The sequence below is a fragment of the Canis lupus genome, chromosome 24, assembly GCF_003254725.2.
Source record: "Canis lupus dingo isolate Sandy chromosome 24, ASM325472v2, whole genome shotgun sequence".
Taxonomy (NCBI): Eukaryota; Metazoa; Chordata; class Mammalia; order Carnivora; family Canidae; genus Canis; species Canis lupus.
Window position 1 is genome coordinate 37,042,332 of NC_064266.1, and position 19,393 is coordinate 37,061,724.

The 19,393-nt window shown below is 47.1% G+C and overlaps 1 protein-coding gene across 5 annotated transcripts in view; it reads left to right on the forward strand.

Annotated features, from left to right (window-relative positions):
• The window catches only part of PTPN1 (protein tyrosine phosphatase non-receptor type 1), an 80,460-nt gene that overhangs the window by 43,325 nt on the left and 17,742 nt on the right, over positions 1-19,393 (forward strand). For 3 of the 5 annotated variants that reach the window (XR_007405378.1, XM_025470402.3, XM_049100155.1), the window contains exons 2-8: positions 1,560-1,650; positions 4,689-4,789; positions 7,790-7,888; positions 13,306-13,443; positions 16,735-16,944; positions 17,349-17,510; positions 17,881-18,104. Coding sequence is in view for 4 of the 5 variants with exons in the window: in XM_025470402.3 (XP_025326187.1) it covers positions 1,560-1,650; positions 4,689-4,789; positions 7,790-7,888; positions 13,306-13,443; positions 16,735-16,944; positions 17,349-17,510; positions 17,881-18,104 (1,025 nt within the window). In the remaining variant the exon portion in view is untranslated. The remainder of the gene's footprint in view (positions 1-1,559; positions 1,651-4,688; positions 4,790-7,789; positions 7,889-13,305; positions 13,444-16,734; positions 16,945-17,348; positions 17,511-17,880; positions 18,105-19,393) is intronic. The other 2 variants (XM_035705784.2, XM_035705785.2) reach the window with 2 other exon arrangements.

Here is a 19,393-nt window from a genome sequence, read left to right on the forward strand (position 1 = left end):
GGGGATGGAAGTGCTTTACTTTCTGGGAGGATTTCTTCTACCTTTACCTAACATCTTGTTCTTAATTCATGGATACAGTATCTTTTCTTATCTGAGTATATTAATGATATATTTTTTAAGACTTTCTTTTCTCTGTAGTTTATTTCTTCCAAGGAGCTTTAGTCCTATTTTGTTTTTCTTGTAAATCTTTTTATAAATTAGAGGCTTTCAAAAAAAAAAAATTAGAGGCTTTCTTCTCACATCTTAGCATCAGTGGTTGTCCATATGTGATGAAGAGTTGGGGCTCACAAGGCAGATTGAAAGCTCTGAGAAGGTGGAAGGGGCTCATCAGCTCAACAGCACTAGCTAGGCTGTTCCTTGCACACCCTGATGTGTGTTTCTGGGCTTTCCTCTTATCTGCTCAGATCACACAGAAAGCACTCTCCTCCTGATTTACATTGTCCAGAGTTCTGTGGTGTGGGGTGGCAGTCACCTAGCAGCACCCAGCAGCATGGAAGGGGGGGGGGGGGCGATGGGGAGACCTGTTTCTTCACAGATAGTTCCAGCCCTGCCCCTTGCAATGAATCCCACTGTTCCCTCCAAAAACAGTACTTCCTGAGCCTCCGTAGAATTCTATGGTGGAAATCAGATGGTTCTCAGCTTTCCCCACTGTTGGCTTGTAATTGAGCCTTCTCAAACCTGCCAACTACTAATAAGATTTCCAGCTTCCAAAATTTCTGTTGCTGCTGTCTTCTCCTGTTCTGCCCTCTCCTGTGAGTTTGTCTTTTTCTTTTAAATGTAGTTTAAAAAATACCAAAGTTTACTATTGTAATCATTTTTAGATATATAGCTTAGTGGCAGTACATATATTTACATTGTTGTATGGATTTATCTTTTAATAATTAGAAAATTAGAAAGAAAATATTTTTAAATGGGATTATCATGGGGTTTTAGAAGAGCAAAATTAGATGCATGCGATCAGTCTAGCAGGAGGCATAGTTTGGGTCTTCTGTTCCCAGGTGCTTCCTCTTTCTGACAGTTTGGTGTAATGGGATTCGTCTACCATCTCCTTGGAAAGCAGCTGAGTAATTCTTGGCATAAAAGAGCATTTTATCTGCTCTCAATAACTGTAGCTTTGTCCAGGGTTACAGATGGAGCTCCCAGGCGTGATGTTCAAGGCTCTCCGAGATCTTGCCTGCCCACCTGTGTGCTCCAGCTGCCTGTCTTTGCTCCTGGCAGCCCACTCACTGTCCTGCCTTTGCTGTGCTGGGTATTCCCGGAAGAGCCCCCCACCCCTTTCCATCTCCCAGTTTCAGCCCCATGCCTTCCTTCCACTGCAGGCATGTGGTGGTTCATCATCTGGTTTCCCTTCATGACCTTGCACATGCCTCTGAGTTATCACCTTGGATTCCCCACACTGCCTCGCTCTGTTTGATGTGTGTTTCTGTCCCAAGTCTTCTCAGTGCCTGCAATATAGTCCATGGTGCATACTTAAATGTCTGGATGGATTCCTGGTGCCAGAGAGTTCAAAAGAGAACTCTTTATCCTTTTTTTTTTTTTTTTTTTTTTTTTTTTGGTAGGACATCCGACATGAAGCCAGTGACTTTCCGTGTAGAGTGGCCAAGCTCCCTAAGAACAAAAACCGAAACAGGTACAGAGATGTCAGTCCCTGTAAGTATTCACATCACCGTTACCAGTCTCACTGTTTCTGTCGGGTGCTCAGCCGCAGCCTTCTCCGCCAGCACCCCTTGAGCCCGTGGGCTTTACTAATAAATCGATAGCAGTACAGGTTTATGACTTGGTGGTTTCCTATAATAAAGGCATCAGAGACGGAGAGGAATGGTTCGTTTTTTCCATGATTGTAGAAGGAATGAGGTTTCAGTTTCTGGAAAATTCAGCTAAGTTCAAAGCACTTTTTTTAGTTTTGACTATTTTTATGATGAATCATTTTCCTACCAGCTGAAGCAGAGTATAGTAGGCATAATATAACCTTTTCTGGATGACTCAGCAACAGTATTATTAGACCCTGAGCATCGTATTGAACTGTAATGATGCCCTGCACAGCCATTAAAGAGTAGGAGTGGTGTCCCCCCACACACACACACTAAAGACAGCTCTGCTTGTTCCACCCCCACCCACCCTACCCTCCACTGCCATCCTCATTCTTCTAGCTGTTTCTTGCCGTTATCTTTCACTGTGCCTTCTGGCCTCTGACCGCCTCCTCTGCCTTTTGAGTAATTGGCTCTGAATCTGCTGAAATCTCAAAAGTCAAGAACTAAACATGTTAGAATTTATGTAAAGCAAGAAAAACTGGAGCCAAGTAAAGAGCATGAACTTTGCCATCTCCTCTAGGCCATGGAGAACCGAGGCCACGGAGGACCTTTTAAATCCCCTCCCAGGGGGCAGCCCGGGTGGCTCAGCGGTTTAATGCTGCCTTCAGCCCAGGGCGTGATCCTGGAGACCTGGGATTGAATCCCACGTCAGGCTTTCTGCATGGAGCCTGCTTCTTCCTCTGCCTGTGTCTCTGCCTCTCTCTCTCTCTGTGTCCATGAATAAATAAATAAAATCTTTTAAAAAAATAAAAATCACGTCCCAGGATGTTAGACCCTGTCCATCAGAGAGGACTGTAGCTGCCAGCATCTCCCGTGGCAGTGCCTTCCATCTGCCAGGAACATAGAAGTCTCCATCAGTTCTCCCTTGCGCAGGCCCTTCCTGCATGCCTAAGTCACACCACTCCTGCGGGTGCTAGCATTTGGTGCTGTCCGCAGGAGAGTCGCCATGCAGATCTCAGGATTGTGTGAAGATGAAATAAAATAACATAAGCCACTTAGCTTAGTATCTTGCTCATAAATATTCACTGTGGTTGAGATTAACCAACAGTGGCTGTTAACTAAAGGCGTACACCAGACACATCTGAAGTGTAGTGCTAGGCCATCAAGTGGCACATTATTGCACCCCAGCACACTTGATTTAGCATGTCTAGGTTGTGGCACCTGGTAGGTTTTATCAATAAAACAAAGCTTTCCTCAGGTGATTCTGTTGTGAGGTCCTGGCCAGCTACTCTGAGCTTCAATGAACAGTCACTGTTGGCATCTTTCATGCAGAGCCAGGAGAGACCCCCTTGCCATCCTTCCTCTGCACTAGTCAGTAATGTCTTAATACATCCTTTTCTACAGTTTTCATCAGTGCTCATCTAAATGTTTTTATGAGCCAGTTTTCCAGAGGAAATAAAGCATTTAAAATACTCTTCCAGGAAACAGTTCCCAAACTTTTTCACCCCTAATCTCACTTCTGTTTCTCTTGTTTTCCCCCAACTCCACTGTCCAGCAACAGAGAATTTGCTCTTAGGGTCACAGGGAACATGGGGAGAATGATTGAAGGTAGAAAGTGATTTTGTTGTCTGTCTTCCATTTGGCAAATGAGAAGCCCAGGGCTCAGAATTGCTTGTCCAAGGTCACCCATCTTGAACCCTGTTCAGGTGCTGTTTGAACCCATTCATGTAACCCATCAACGGGTTATATGGTCTCATCATCTTTTTTGAGATCTTTAATGTCTACTACTTAAATATTACCCAAGTATTTGAATTTGTATTAATCCTCTGAGATGAGAAACATTATTCCAAATGGTGACGAATTTTTAAAAACATTTCCTTGGAATCCTTTAGAACAAAAGGCCCCAAACCATGTGTCCCCCTTAACTTCTTTCCCATTGGGCTCAAGAAGAGAAGATAGTATTTATGAATGGTCACCTGGGTTCATCATTCCTTGCATTGTACCAGAAATAAAAATACCCACCTGTTCTTGTTTGCTACATGAGCAGAGTAAGGAAAGTGGCCCCCAGGGAACCACTGCTTTTGTGACCAAGTCATGGTGAAAAGAAAAAAAAAAAGTGGCTATGCTTTTCAGTAACCTGGTGCAGACCTTCCAAATGAGAGTTATATTTTTAAAACTTCTGAAAGTTACGTTTAGTGTACTTCCAGTATTTTGGATTCAGAGTTAATTTTTTCCAGTTAAGTATCTTTTAAATGTCTTATATCATGACAGTTTCTGAATTCGAAATATTAGAATTCAATTCTAGTTGAATTTAATTCATAGAATCATTTAAGTGTTTTACACTCAAAACTTAAAAAGAAACCAAAAAACTGACATAAAGGAATTCAAGGTATCCCTTTCCACACCACTATCTACTTAGGTCATTTCATCATCAAATCATTAGACATAGGTTAGATGGAGAGATGATCATAAATCCTACCAATGGTGGTTCGTTGTACCAACTAGAGCTTTAAGGACTGGGTGAAATTTTTGGTGTATTTTCCCCCCCTTTTAAAGATTGAAGCCACTGTATTTTTTTACTATATGAAAGTATATACTAGGTATCTGAAAACAGATCCCTTGACAACCCCTCCTCACAGCCTCCTGAGTTATGGGGCAGTGATAAGTGTGGCACCTAAAAACAGCTTATCCAGTTAGGAAAGAACCCATGTTTTAGTGTAATTTGTCTCTGTTGCTATTTAGCAAAAGTTTCAAACACTTCCAGAAACTTTTCTGAAAATACTAAGTCATCCTTATATTGATGACTAATCTCAATTAAACATGTAAACGCCCTTAATGCCACCGACTCACCTTTTTTGCTTTCCCCATGGGGTGCACTGCCTGTGTGGACACTTTGGTCATCCAGGACTAACCTCCGAGTTCTGACTTGCCTTTCAGTTGACCATAGTCGGATTAAACTACATCAAGAAGATAATGACTACATCAACGCCAGTTTGATAAAGATGGAAGAAGCCCAAAGGAGTTACATTCTTACCCAGGTAAATGAATTGTCCAAAATTTTTTTAGTGGCTTTTTGCCCTTACTTGATGTCAACTTAAGAATTTTAGAGTGCTGTCATCTATACTTCAAATAAAACCTGCTACATCTTTTAGAAGGTCAGGTTTTCCACAATCCAAAAGAACAACGAGGAAGGAAAAATCTTCCTTCAGAGATTCAGTTTGGTTGTAACATGCGTCTTTTCTGGTAAGTATACTGCTGCTGGGCTTACAGAAAACAGCATGAAATGCCAGAATTGCCTGTGGTCCACTGACAGAGGCAGCAGAGCTGTGGCAAGAGAAGGGCCCGTTCCTGTGTTGGTTTCCTAACTCAACTTCAGAGTATCGAGTGCTGCTCACAGAAATCAAAGAGGGTTAGCGGTAGACCCGTAATCTTTGTCCGGGTGTCCACTTAGAATTCCTCAGCTTGGTCCTCATTCTTTGGCTCAGAAAAAAAGCATCCTTAGATTATGTGGACAAGCATGGAAAATCATTTAAAATTCCCACTGGCTTTTGGTATCCTTATGGAAAAAAAAATCATAAGAGTGATTTAATATTTAACCTTCTTATAGAAACACTTACTGGCATATGACCCCAAGACCATGGGTATCTGGGAAAGAGGATAGAGAAGTTCCTTTTTAATTCATTTTCTCAAGTCTTAGTCTGTTACCTGTAAGTCACTCTAACTTTTTAGTCATAGCTTTTGCCTTCTCATTCCATATCCATTTATCAGTGTTCTGTATGGCCTTAGGGTATAAGGTGATTTTGAACATTGTACATCTGTTTAATACTGGGGGATTAAAATGACAGCAAAGCTAGAAAAGTGCATGAGCAAAGGCTGCCTTGGAGCGGGGAGTCAGATCAGGGCATACTGCCCATGACTCTTCTTTCCTGCCCCGTCTTGTCCTGTCCCGTTTCTGCTCTGTCCATGAGAAATATCAGCCCAAGTGCCTCCCAGTGTATGGGACATCAGCTATGCTGTGTTCAGTCCTGGGACCATTGAGGAAGTTCTTGATCTATGTGTCAGGGGCAGGCCTTTTACCAGGCCTCAGCCTATGATCTTCCCAGCATCTCCAGGGTGGTTGTGGTAGAGTGAGAAGGAGGAAGGAGGGAAATCCTGGTAGTGGCAGGCTGGCAAGAAGAGGTTGAGGGAAAGGTGGCTTCTTGGCAACTTCTCTTTTTAGAAGAAGTCAGGTTTCTTACTTCCTGATTTTAGCCATTCAGCTTTGGTGTGGAGTTAGGAAGTCCAGCGCAAAGATAGATAGGGGTTTAAAGTCAAATGGAGCACTAAGATATCACCATGGAAACTGTTATACCACCCTCTTCCCCACCCCCATACCCTAGCAATTACTTGGCACATCTGATGGTCTCTTTTTTGTCAGGTTGGTAACATGGATAAATCTATCTGCCTGCATGGTCACCCTTTGCCCTGGGATTTATAAAAAGAATTGAAGTAGCCTGACCCCAGAGTTGCACCTCTAGACAGTTGGAGGTACACGTTTTCCGAGCCACAAAACCAAGGAAACCCTGCCCATTGTGTAAATTTACAATATTGTTCATTGTGCAAATAGCACCAGTTTATAGTACCCCCCCCCCCTTTTTTTTAAAGGCAGTGGTATGGAAGTGTAGAGAATAATGTCAAAGGTGCCCTCTGTCACCTCCACAATGAAGTGTTGGCTAAGTCCGGTGTGTCTCCTTTCAGATCTTACATGATTTTTAATCTCTGAACCCCATCCAAAACTAGGGTGATGGAAAGTAGGGACAATGACAGGCTGGTAACGGGTGAGAGCCACAGCTGTGAGACCTGGTCCTTGTGCCCAGACTGCAGGATGAAAAGTATGGTGGCCTGCCCAGAGGCCCCAGGACTCCTGTCTTCTAGGAGCCATTTTTCCATTAATTGACCGGAAAGGGTTATGCATCTGACTGCTGGTGTCGGAGGCTCCCTCTGGAGCACGTATGTGTCCTGTTTAGGCAGCCGGAGGCAGCTGAGTTCAAGAGAGTGAGTGGCACTGAGGGCTCATGTGGTCAGGTAAGGAAGGTGTAGTGGGACTTGAAGGGAAAGGATGCAGAGAATCAGGAGAATTTGGATGAGAACAGATGAGACTGGAAGCCATTCTAGATGTGGTGCTGGCATAGGTGACAGGCTCTGTCATGGAGGTAAGAAGTGATGTCCCTTCCAGACAGTGCTAACATTTGCCACAAACTGGAGGCATTTGTACTCTTGTATCCAGCAAACATCTGTGCCCATTCCCGGGTTGGCAAACACCCCACTGTGTCCCAGCCCCACACTGGACCCCCTTGGACCACCGAGTGATCATTTGTGTCTACATCTCTTACGTTCCTTGTTCTAAGGATAAAGGCAGGCCATTATCAGGTCCGTCATTAGTAATAGTAATAATTAGTAGTGATAGCAGTTAACATTTTACTGGTTGTTGACTGTGTTCCAGGTGCTGTGGTAAGGCCTTTATATGTATGAACATATAAACTTTCACAACCCTGTAAATAAGGATTGATTAGCTGAGTGTGATGGGTGGAGAAACTGAGGCATGGAGATGTGGAGTCACTTGTCCAAGGTCACACAGATGATAAGTGATTAAAGCCTAGACTCGAGCCATCAGAAGTGTCGCTAATGGTTGCTTTTCCATACTGCCTCTTGCCTATACCCACTGGCTTCACTCCATATTCCACCCAGCCTCAGCCTCACGAAGGACCTCAGTGGAGCCCCTCCACCAGTCAACTCAAACCAGAAAGCAGACTCAGCCTTTTCTCTCCTCTGCTGGTCAGCCCCGAAGCAGCCCTGAGAAGCAGAAATAACCTTTCACCGCGTGGCAGAAAATAGAATTGCGGTTATTGACCACTAGGCAGGGAGGGCGGTCCCTGTCCCAACCCCAGCCACCACTCTGCCTCGGGGCGCTGTTGTCTGCTAAACCGCCAGTGGTGTGCTCGCATTGGAGCGTGTCAGTGTGTAAAATGTTAAACACTTTGTGGATTGTGTATTTGCAGGGCCCTTTGCCTAACACATGTGGTCACTTTTGGGAGATGGTGTGGGAGCAGAAAAGCAGGGGCGTTGTCATGCTCAACAGAGTGATGGAGAAAGGATCGGTAAGTCATGGATTCATCTACTGCTTACCTCACTGTCCTATGTGTACCTGTCTGTGAGAGTTTCTTTCTTTACGCTGCCTTTGTATTTCTCCTAACGCGGTATCTTTTTTATTAGAAAAATTTACAGAAGCAATATAAATACATGTTTATTAACAAGTCAAGAGAGTAAATGATTTAAAAAGAGAGGGAAAAGCCCAATTGCCCTTGACTCCTTCCCCCATCAGTTGGTCTCTCACCAGAGTGCCTGTGCATGTTCTGCTTTACTCCACCCAGGAGTGCTGCTGCTGCTCCTTTCTGGAGCCGTGTGAGCGGAGCTTCCTTGAGAAAAGCAAGCTTCTCTTCCTTCTTTTTCATCCCTGCTTTCCTAGCTGGTACAAGTAGCCTCCCATTGAGTGAGCTGCGGGAGCAGCCGGGCTCAGAATTGGCCTGTCAGACGCCCGGCCACCTGACCCCTGGCCACCTCTCTAATATGGACCTTGTATGCTTGTGCGTTTACTGTAGGATTTGTGTTAGCTTTTCTTCCGAGTTGTCTGTGACTCTTAAAACCTGTCCTGGGATAGCATGTGGACTGGAGGTGTGTGACGGTTTGGGCAGCACCCTGCACGCGTGCATCTGTCCCTTGGTCCCCGCCGTGGCCTCTCCACTTGATTGCAACGTGTCCTACACCCGGTGTCCAGAACGGTCTTTCAAAACCGGCTGAAACCACACCTCTTCCCAGCTGAAAACCCTTGTGCGGCCCCCGTTGCCTCCTGGGATGTGCATAATGTGGCCACGGACCTAGTTAACCTGGACCCCAGCCTCGCACCTCCATCCCCAAACTCCCGGCAGAACACACTTCCGTTCTTAGATTCTTGCCAGGTTCTCTGGCCTAACAGTCTGAGTCTGTGCCCAGCCCCAGCCCCACCCCCTCGCAGGTATCTCCAGGTGCTTCCCTCAGATCGGCCACAGCTCATGCTCTCCCCAGTCTCACTCTGCAGACTGCCTATTAGAGGCCTGTCTCCCGTGGAAGGCAATGTGGTGTCCAGGGCACAGTGTGGTATCAACATAGTGAGTAGACACCACACCCCTGCGACCCTGGCTCTTACCCTCCTCTCCCACCATAACCAGCACACTTGGGGCCCTCCAGCCTCAGAGGAGGAGGTCCTGGGAGAAGGTAGGCTGAGGATTGTGGACACCAACAGGAGTGAGTGGCCAGATACGCAGAACCGCGTGTGCGCAGGCCTGGCAGGGCTGCCACTGTGCGCTCCGGCCCAGCTGGGCTGCTGCTCTCACGGCTGCGCCTGGCTGCCTCAGGACCTGGCTCGCCCAGAGAACGCTCTGGAGAAGCCGCCCCTTCAAAGAAAGCACAGTCATGGCCCTACAGGGTAAAAATACAAGTGCAGAGAAGTAACACATCAAAGGAAACGTCAGTGGTGAAACCGGAAGCACTCACCACAAAGCTCCTCCCCTCCCCCCACTGGAAGTGAAGCGACAGTCTTAGTTACAGCAGAGCCTCCTGTCCTGTCCTCTTATGCCATGAGTTTGAAATCTTGCTTTTTGCCACCCCCTTTTCTTGAAGCATTTGTTTGCATGATAATAACAGCCAAAGAGCTTACCTGAGTGTTCAAAAAATGGAATGATGTTTCTGAGAAATTTTTTTTCAGCAAAAGTGGCTTTTTTTAATGTTTTCCGCTTCAGTGGCTTGATTAGTAAAATGTGAAGTTACAAAGGCAAAGCCAGCTCCCACCCATCACCACTCTTGTCAGCAATTTTGAATAAAAGAAACAAACTTGAGGTTCCCACAGCACACACACCCCGCAAAGGAAAGTGAGACCCAGGGACCCCAGCCAGTATTCAGCTCCGAATAGCATCCAGGCCTCAGTGCTGCTCACGGGGGCTTTCCTCTGCATTGGAGGCCAGTAGCAATGCCCCTGGTCTCCACCCGTGAGATGCCACAGGCACCCTCACCCCACGTGCGGCAATCAGAAATTCTCCTGACATTGTCCAGGGTCCCCTGGGATGCAAAATTCCCCCTGTTGAGAAGCACCATTCTAGATGGTGTTGAGGGCTTGGGAATTTTATTTTATTTTTAAAGATTTTATTTATTTATTCATGAGAGACACACACAGAGAGAGAGGCAGAGACACAGGCAGAGGGAGAAGCAGGCTCCATGCAGGGAGCCCGACATGGAACTTGATCCCGGGTCTCCAGGATCATGCCCTGGACCGAAGGCGGCACCAAACCGCTGAGCCACCGGGGCTGCCCCGGGCTTGGGAATTTTAAATTGAGTTATTTATTCAGAAATCATCGGATACGGTAGATTTTCCTTTTTATTCATTTGTTACTAAAGATTTAGGGAAACCTCTTTGCCATTGGCCCCGACCAGGGGGCCGCTAACCTGGCACTGTAGATGCATGCTGACCAGTAGGCCTGCGCTTGGTCACGTGCCATTCAAGGCTGACTGTGAATGGACCATCTGTTCACTGTGACAACTTCTCCCCTTGGCCATTAAAAACAAAAAAAGGAAACCTGGCTTGTTGGTTTTCATGTAGTTTATTTACTTTGATCACATGACACATGATCTCTGTTTTCCTTTGTAACTATTCTTTCTGCTCAGGGTCATTCAGGCATGCACACTGGCATGGTTTGAGATTCTTTTTATTTTTAAAGATTTTATTTATTTATTCATGAGGGACACAGAGAGAGAAAGAGAGAGGCAGAGACAGGCAGAGGGAGAAGCAGGCTCTATGCAGGGAGCCCCACGTGGGACTTGATCCCTGGACTCCAGGATCCCACCCTGGGCCGAAAGGCAGGCGCTAAACCGCTGAGCCACCCAGGGATCCCCATGGTTTGAGATTCTTAAAGTTTCTTGGGATCAACAATTTCAGTTCGGCACTAACATTATCTTCCCCAATACAGCTGACTGGGGACAATTCTAAGAAGTTGAAGTGTCTTATTTGTTCAGCTGATGTAATTCTGCATACAGCCCGCAGTAAGAACCTGCTCCCAGAGCGTTGCCATGCAATGCATATTTGTTTTCTGATTTCCTTCCTTCTCTGATTAGTGTAGGATGTGCCCCTTAGTTTTCGCAGACCTGCCTGTTACCTTTTGAGACCTTGTGCTTCCTGGAAAACAGTGGTGTAGAAAATGATTATGTGTGTTAGACAGGGCTCATCCAAGCCGCCCAAGTTCTTGTGGGTTTGATTCAAAGATTGGGTTGAGACATGTCCGTGAAGAGTGCGTCTATGTGTAAGGGCAGCGGTTGTTGTTTAGGGAGGGGAAGTAAATAAGGCGATGTTTAACCAGGAACGTCGCCTTTCCCTCTCTCTCCCAAAACCCCGGCTAAAGGTGCTGTTTGATTTCACTGCTATGGTGCACGATGAGACTGGATTTGTGTTGTGGGAACTTCAGGCTTCATCCGTTTGCTGCTTGGTTAGCTCTCTGGTTTGTTGTTCCTTGGGAAAGCCAAATCATCCATCATGGGGTCACCCCAGGTGATGTTCATGGATTTTTCTGAAGACTGCCTAGCTGTTTTGGAAGGCCCCAAGGCCTGTCTTACATCCAGCTTCAATGTGGTAAGGGCGCTGCCATTTGGTGCCGACCGAGGATGTGGCACAATTTGAATCTTCATGAAGGACTGCTTTCTAATAAAATAAATCTCTTTCAGTATCAGTTTAATAGAAGAGCAGGAAGTAGTGCTCTCATCCTTGTTTTTTTGTTTTATTTTGTGTTAAAACAAAAATTTCTACAGGAAATGACAGCATGTTACTGTAAATGCCTGAGAGCTCTTTAAAAAAATAAATGATGCTTGATTGACGCTGTGCTCCAGAATTGTGCAGTAGTGGAATTCCCGAGTCTTGGTCTTTACCCAGATCACAGATTCATTAGGCTTTATATTGAGTTTTAAAAGTGTTTGCTGTGTGGAGATGAGATATAAGAGCCTCTTCTTCCCTGCCCGTGAGACCCAAAAGTATTGGCCTTTTCCTTGGAAGTGCCTGGCCATTCTGCATTTATGCTTCTGTGCTCGTGGCGTTGGGTGCACGCTGCAGCACATGTGTCATCGAGCCTGTCACACAGTCTCTCTGCCTCTGGGGTCTTCAGGAATTGCAAGGGTCTAATTACTGGAAGTGTGGGAAGAAGTTCATCTTTGATATGTCTGCTCAGGGATCCCTGGGTGGCGCAGCGGTTTAGCGCCTGCCTTTGGCCCAGGGCGCGATCCCGGAGATCCGGGATCGAGTCCCACATCGGGCTCCCGGTGCATGGAGCCTGCTTCTCCCTCTGCCTGTGTCTCTGCCTCTCTCTCTCTCACTGTGTGCCTATCATAAATAAATAAAAAAAATTAAAAAAAAAAAATGATATGTCTGCTCAAGTCCTCCTTTCAGCTGCCCCACCCCCTTTGGCCAAGCAGGGGACCTTGCCATGTCACTGATGCTTTCTAGTCCTGAGGGGCAGGATTGTCCAGGGGTTCATCTTTGGCAACTCTTCATCAGTGTTAGGGAAGTGACATGGGTGAAACTGGCTAAGTGTTTCAAACAGGCCTGGTCCAGGCTCTTTAGAAAGTCCTGTTGGTCTTCTGATGTTTTGATGCTCTGTTGGCATCACAATCTGGTGTTTCTTGGTTTGTTTCTTCTTTTTCTGTTGTTGTTTGGGCAGCATACAGCTTCCTTAGAGCAGGACTGGTAGGCCTTCCTGATTTGGTCTCCACTCTGCTCAGGAGCCTCCTGGCTCTTCATTGCCCAGGTGACAACGTGGATTCCTGGACCTGCACCAGAGTCACCGCAGTCTGGTCCTCCCTTGACGCTGTCCCCTGCTGTCCCCCTGAGACTGGCTTCTGGGCAGTCACTGCCTAGGAAATCCTAGTCATCCCTCCCAGCACGCCTCTGTCAGAGGCCTTTTTTTTTTTTTTTTAAGACTTCTATTTATTTATTTATTTGATGGAGCTCACATGCATGAGCAGGGAGAGGGAGTCTAACTTGGGGCTTGACCACCTGTTCACAGAGCTCCAGTCTCCTCTAGACTGGGTTATTGTCCCCAGGGTAGGGGGTCTGCGTTGTGCCAACAGCACTGATCCGGTTCTTGGTAATCTTTGAAATGGCTACCAAAGTCGTCTGTGAGAGACTAAAGCTTTTATACAGTCTGGCTTCACCTCATTGATGGTCTGGAAGGGCCAGGCTCCTGAAGCACCTCCCTATATGGGGAGAACCAGAGGGTGGCTGTGTTTGGAGGTCTGAGCCCTCTCTGCCCAACTAGCTGTGGGTCTTCACTGCCCTCCCCCCATCTCCCCAGGGGGCAGGTAGGTTACACTGGCAGTGACCTCCAAGGTCAGAAAACCCCCAGTTTTCCTTAGGGTTATCCTAAAGCTCATGAAAGGTACTCCATACCTCCCTTCATAGGAAAACAGTCCATTGCTTACAGTAATTTATCATTTTCTCTCCTAGTTAAAATGTGCGCAGTACTGGCCACAAAAAGAAGAAAAAGAAATGATCTTTGAAGACACAAATTTGAAATTAACCTTGATCTCTGAAGATATTAAGTCGTATTACACAGTACGGCAGCTGGAATTGGAGAACCTTGCAGTGAGTATGGCATGTACTTCCGCACTTCCAATGGCCACTGGTTGAGGTATTTTTTCACTTGTGATACTACCTAATGCCAGCTTTCCTGAGTTTGTACACTCTGAGCAAGATGTGATCTTAGCACTATGCTAAGCAGAGCCTACCTGCTTACGTACCAGGTGACCAGGGGAGCTAGGTGTGGGGGTGGTGAGTCCTGGGGGTCCTTAGGTCCCTCCTTGTCTACAGAGCTCTCTCCCTAAACTGTAACACTGGTTCATCACAGTTTCTTGGGAAAAAGGAGTTTCTCACCTAAAACTTCTCTGTTCCTATCTTTGCAGCTGCAGTGAGACTGAAGTGGTAGTTGCAAGTTACTTAGCAGCCACTGCCTCTTTTGTTGTCCAGAGTCTTTTTAGCTTGAAGCAAGAGAAGAAGGGCCCTTCTAGGGCTGACTCCCAAGATCATATAATCATTGTATGTTTCCTAAGTGAGGTCTTGGGCTTATTTGTCATGGGAAGAACTTACAACACCAGCTGCTGGCTCTCCTTGGAAGATGGTCTTGGAACAGGTCAAGACACAGTGCTAAAAAGCAGAATGCCCTGCCCATGGAGATTCTAAATAATTCACCAGCAGCCATCACTTGAGGACCCTGTGCTAGTACTGGCAGCAGCAGGTGGGAGCTCACGGCAGCTCCTGGGGACGTCCTCGGGCATGGCAGTCAGCCACTACCTTCTGGCCCACTCCCTGGGATGGATTCCTGGCTCTACCATATCAAACTGTCAGACTTTGGGCGAGGGGCACCATGTCTCACCGTGTCTCAGTTTCCTCTTCTTTCAGATGGGGGTTTTGTGAGGCTTCAGAAGGTAATCTATGGGAAGGATTAGCAGGTTCTGTGGGGTTGAAGTAACGGGGTTACCCAGGGAGCAGTACCCACCCACAAGCTGAAGGGAAGGCGGGAGCAGTACTGACTCGGGTGGGAGCTTGCTGGGGGCCTGCCCCTGAGAGTTCTGTTCACATGTTAGTTTTCAGCTGACTACTTGCCAGCCCACATGACTCCTGTTGTTGAATTACTAACTAAAGTAAGATCTAGAACATAGCACAGGTTAACATGCAGCAGAGGGAAGTAAGTCGCGTGGCTTCTGCGGAATGCGGCGGTGCAGTTCCTGAGCGCATGTCTCCTCCATGCAAGTGCTCTGCAGCTACGAGCCTGCTGCAGCCACACACACAGAGCTCTGAGGCTATGATTTATGGAGGGGTTTGACAGAGGATTTTCAGGAATACTGTTGGCAGCGTGTTGGAATGTGCCTGGAGGATTATGTAGTAGACGTTCTTTTTCATGCTTTTTAAAATTTGCAAGCCTGACGTTAAGAGTGACTTCTGGTAAACTCTTGAGAAAATTTCTCCTGCTTGTTGAGGGAAATGGAATTCAGACGGAGCAAGAGGAGTTTGTGCTATTTGCATGGCGGAGCACATGCAGCAGGGTGGAGGTTTTGATGTTGGAGGCTGTTTCCTCTAACAGACTTTGTTCTTAAAAGTTCTTTTCCCATACGTGTATCTGTTCAGGCACAGGTCTAGTGCAGATTCCTCAAGAAAGAGGTGGGCAGGTGTGAGGGAGGGTGTCAACAGGAGACAACCCACACCTTTTTAATGATTCAAAGAAGGAACTTGCATTTGGTATGTTTTCTTCTTAATCCGTTTTTAAAATTTATTTTTAAGAGTTTTTCTTTCCTTAAAAAATAGAAAAGGCATCTCTCATTTTGAGCCATACGAGGAGACCATTTTCTAAGGAGGAAAAAAATGGCATTGCTTTGTGTGGCTCTGTAAATGATCCCAATGCCATGTTTGTCATCTGCAGAAGGATACCCATGTGTCAGAGCTGGTGCAGGGTTGCATACTTGTACTCTTCACTGAGGTTAATTTGTTGGTGTTTATCTTTGTCTCTTTCACAAGTTATCAACACATTGGGCCTGGGGAGGTTGTTACAACTAAAGCTGGAAGCTCTGGAAGGGCAGGGGCAGCGTCTTTACCTTATCATGCCAGGCACGGTGGCTGGCACGTGGTAGACACACTGTGGACATCTTGCTAAGTAAAGGGAGACATTGTCGGTAAGCAGACCTCTGGCCCAAAGCATTTTGCTCCTAGGTGACGTGTAGGGACTGACATGGCTCTTGGCAGCATGCAGCAGGCAGATGCTTGAGGCGGCATGATTCCTGTCTGCACGCCTTCTTCCTGCGCACACCGTCACTCACTGGCTGGAGGGCTTGCTTACTCTGTAGTAAGACTGGCTCCCATTTACTGTGTGCTCTTAGCGTAGGAAAATCTTCAGCGCTCTCCCCCCAGTGAGAACTACATTTTGATCATTGCTGCTGGAGACCAGGTGTCCACCCTGGGAATGGACTCTTCATAGGTTCAGAGGAAGGAGTAGAGCTGGAAATGGCACCAGAGGCCAAAGAAGGCTTTCTGTTACACTGGAGCAGACCAGGCGGGCAGGAAAAACACTTGGGGACAAGAGCCAGAGCCCTCGTTTCAGAAGTTCCTACTGCGGGCTCTGAACATGGGCCCTGAAGTCAAGCAAACTTAGGTTTAAACTCCTGCTTCCTCACTTAATGGAGGACTGGCCTCCAAGCCTCAGTCTCCTAGTTGAGAAAAGGGGAATAATGGGAATACATGCCTCGAAGGGTCAGTACGAGAATTGGGTGACCTGATGTGTCCAGTGAAAGAACGCAGTGTTGTTGACACCCTCCTCGTCAGCCAGCTGGGTGTTGAGCCACACATGGCAGCCGCCAGTCTTTGGAGACTGAGTTACTTTTTTCTCTACAATGACAGTCCTCTGAGACTTCCAGATACTCTTGTAAAGCCCTGAGTTATCAAGAGCTGGTGCCACACACATGCAGTTAATGTTTTTACTCTTTCATGGGAAACCTCACGGTGCTTTTAGGACAGGATTGCTGTGGGCGGCCTCATAGCGTCATTGTGACTTGTGGGGTGGAGAGAAATCACTTGTACCTGTGAAGACAGCAGAGATGATAGGGCACTGGAGGAGGGATGTGGGCGAGAATGTTCCATGCTAAAAGAAAGGAAGTCGATGCAGGAGGAGCTTTTGGGTCCAGTGGCAGGCACCCCAGTGTTTGGTTTTTCTTGACTGGGTGAGCAGACAGGAGGAAATCTGAGAAGTAAAAGCTGTTCTTAGAAGTAGATGGGGGGTGGGGGTGGGCACACTCTGCACTTACTCATACGTAGTGATTTTTGTACAGGCAGGTCTCTCAAAATCATCATGAGTGGGGTTTTTTTTGTTTTTGTGTTTTCTTTTTCAAGTCTCAAGAAACTCGAGAGATCTTACATTTCCACTATACCACGTGGCCTGACTTTGGAGTCCCCGAATCACCAGCTTCGTTCCTGAACTTTCTTTTTAAAGTTCGTGAGTCGGGATCGCTCAGCACGGAGCATGGCCCTATCGTGGTGCACTGCAGCGCTGGCATCGGCAGGTCTGGGACCTTCTGTCTGGCTGACACTTGCCTCTTGCTGGTAAGGAGGCCCCTGCAGGCCCTGGGAAGAGAAAGAAGCCTGTCTCAGCTCCCCGTGGCTTCCCAGCTGCTCTGTCATTGTCTCTGCAGTAAACTAGCATTGATCTTCAATTTTTAACAGTTTTCCTCCTGTGCAAGTAGCTATACTCCAAGTAGCTTTGTTCAGAGGGATGATCCTAATTGGAAATTGGAATCTGGGAAGATCCAAAGCATCCCTTTCTCTTATTCTTTCCTCTGTGCTCCGTTGGTCCCAATTATGCTGCATTTTCTCACATTTACTAGAATTCTTCCTCCCCGCTTTGATTTTTCGCGAGTGGAAATTGGAGCACTTCTCCAGAACGTTGAAAATCACGTTGTACTTGGCAGTTGGAGCTGGCTGAATTGGGTCTCCTCTCTGGCTTTCAGATGGACAAGAGGAAAGACCCTTCTTCTGTCGATATCAAGAAAGTTCTGTTAGAAATGAGGAAGTTCCGGATGGGACTGATTCAGACAGCAGACCAGCTCCGTTTCTCCTACCTAGCTGTGATCGAAGGTGCCAAATTCATCATGGGAGACTCTTCAGTGCAGGTAAGCATTGCTTCTGCTTGCATCCGGGTGTGTTGATTTTGAATTTTGGGCTCTGAAGAAGGAGACAATTGTGAAAGTGCAAATACTCTACCAGATGTCAGAAGAAACCGCTCTCTTCCATGGCTAAATAGCTAGAAAGTTGTGGAAATGTTCACCATGATCCAACTTCTGCCTTTGACATGCTGATGTAGAGAATGTTGATAGGGAGAATAGACTTTATTTTCAAAAGATTCCATCTTCCAAGTATATGTTGTAGACCCAGGAAGCAGAGAGCACCTCCTTGCCTCTGCGTACTTAAAGGGGAGCATATTTCCTGACACATCAGCCCAGTGTGGATACTAATGGGACTTTCTCGTACTGCTTTCTCCAGGAGCAATGGAAGGAGCTCTCCCACGAGGACCTGGAGCCCCCACCCGAACACGTCCCCCCTCCTCCCCGACCGCCCAAACGAATCCTGGAGCCACACAATGGGAAGTGCAAGGAATTCTTCCCCAACCACCAGTGGGTAAAGGATGAACCTGGGGAGGATAAAGAAGCCTGCTCCATCAAGGAAGAAACCAGAACTCCCTTAAATGTCCCTTGTAGTGTGGAAAGGTAAGGCCAAAGGGAGGGGCCTGGTGTGTTGGGGGTAAGGGGGACTGACCTTCCAATCCAGAAACATATTGATATGGAAACCCTGAGGACACGGCCTCCTCCTGGCAAGCATGGCTTTAGTGTCTTTGGGGCATGGAACCCCCGATTATCCCTGCCCCTCCCCTGGCTGTAGGCAGGAGCGTCTGGTCACAAGTTGGCTGAGGGAAGGGATCTACTTCAGCGGGGTTCTAGCACCATCTTGTGGTGCCCGTTGGAATTAGGGATTCCTGTAACTACGTCCTGCCCAGAGATGACCATGCCCTCCCCCAGGCTTCCAGCCAGTCCTGAAATAGGATATCCAGGTTAGATCTGGTGCTTTTACCCATAGAATGGTCCTTCTGGGAATTTAACCTTTTCGTGTAGTCTTGATTAATTTAATGCCATTTAGCAAAAATTATTGAGCACCTATTGACGTATGTGAAATACTGAGATCGCTGGAACCTGGCCCCTGGTCTGCGTTCTAGACCATCTTGTTGGGACGGGGCAGTGGGTGATGAATGGGAGCCTATAGATGATAAGGAGGTAGAGGTGCACTCTGCAGCGGTCATCCTTTGGGAAGAAATACTCTCCCCTCCTGAGGTGCTCAAGGAAGGCTGCCTGCATGCGGCATGGAAACTTAATGAGTGGGAGTGAGCCTGAGCCTGTGGAGACAAGGCCTGGTTCCTGCTTTCTGGATAAGCATATGCCATGACCCAGCATTTGTACACATGTAGAAATTTGGTTTGCAGCCTCCTGCTCACAAACCAGACGTCCAAAGATCTATAGGTAGAAGTGTTCATTGTGGCATCCTTTGGAGTGGTGAACAATTAGAAATGAGCTGATTATATACCTAGGGATGAAGTAAATCATGCTTTCTCCCTACCTTGGGATATTCTGGAGCCATTAAAGGACAGGATTGGGGTACACCGGTGTGGCCAGACATTGGAATTGTAGTACTTAGCAAAGCCCGTTATATATTCTTTGTGCCTGAGTGGTCCTTCCGCTGTGAACAGCAGGATCTTACCTGGGCTCCTTGCCAAACGCTGAGTGCCAGGCCCCGGCCCTGACCCATGCAGCTGAGCCCCTATCACGGCAGCATTGCATCTAGTTCTAGGGCTTGAGGGAGACTGGTCTAATGGGGCCTCCCAGAGCAGTTGCCGTGAGATGTGCTGAGCAGTAGCTGGGTGACAGTCCCTCAGGGAGACTGTGCCTAACTTCTTCCCAGGACCTCTGGTGATGTTCTCAGGGCGAGCCAGTGTGCTCTGAGGGCC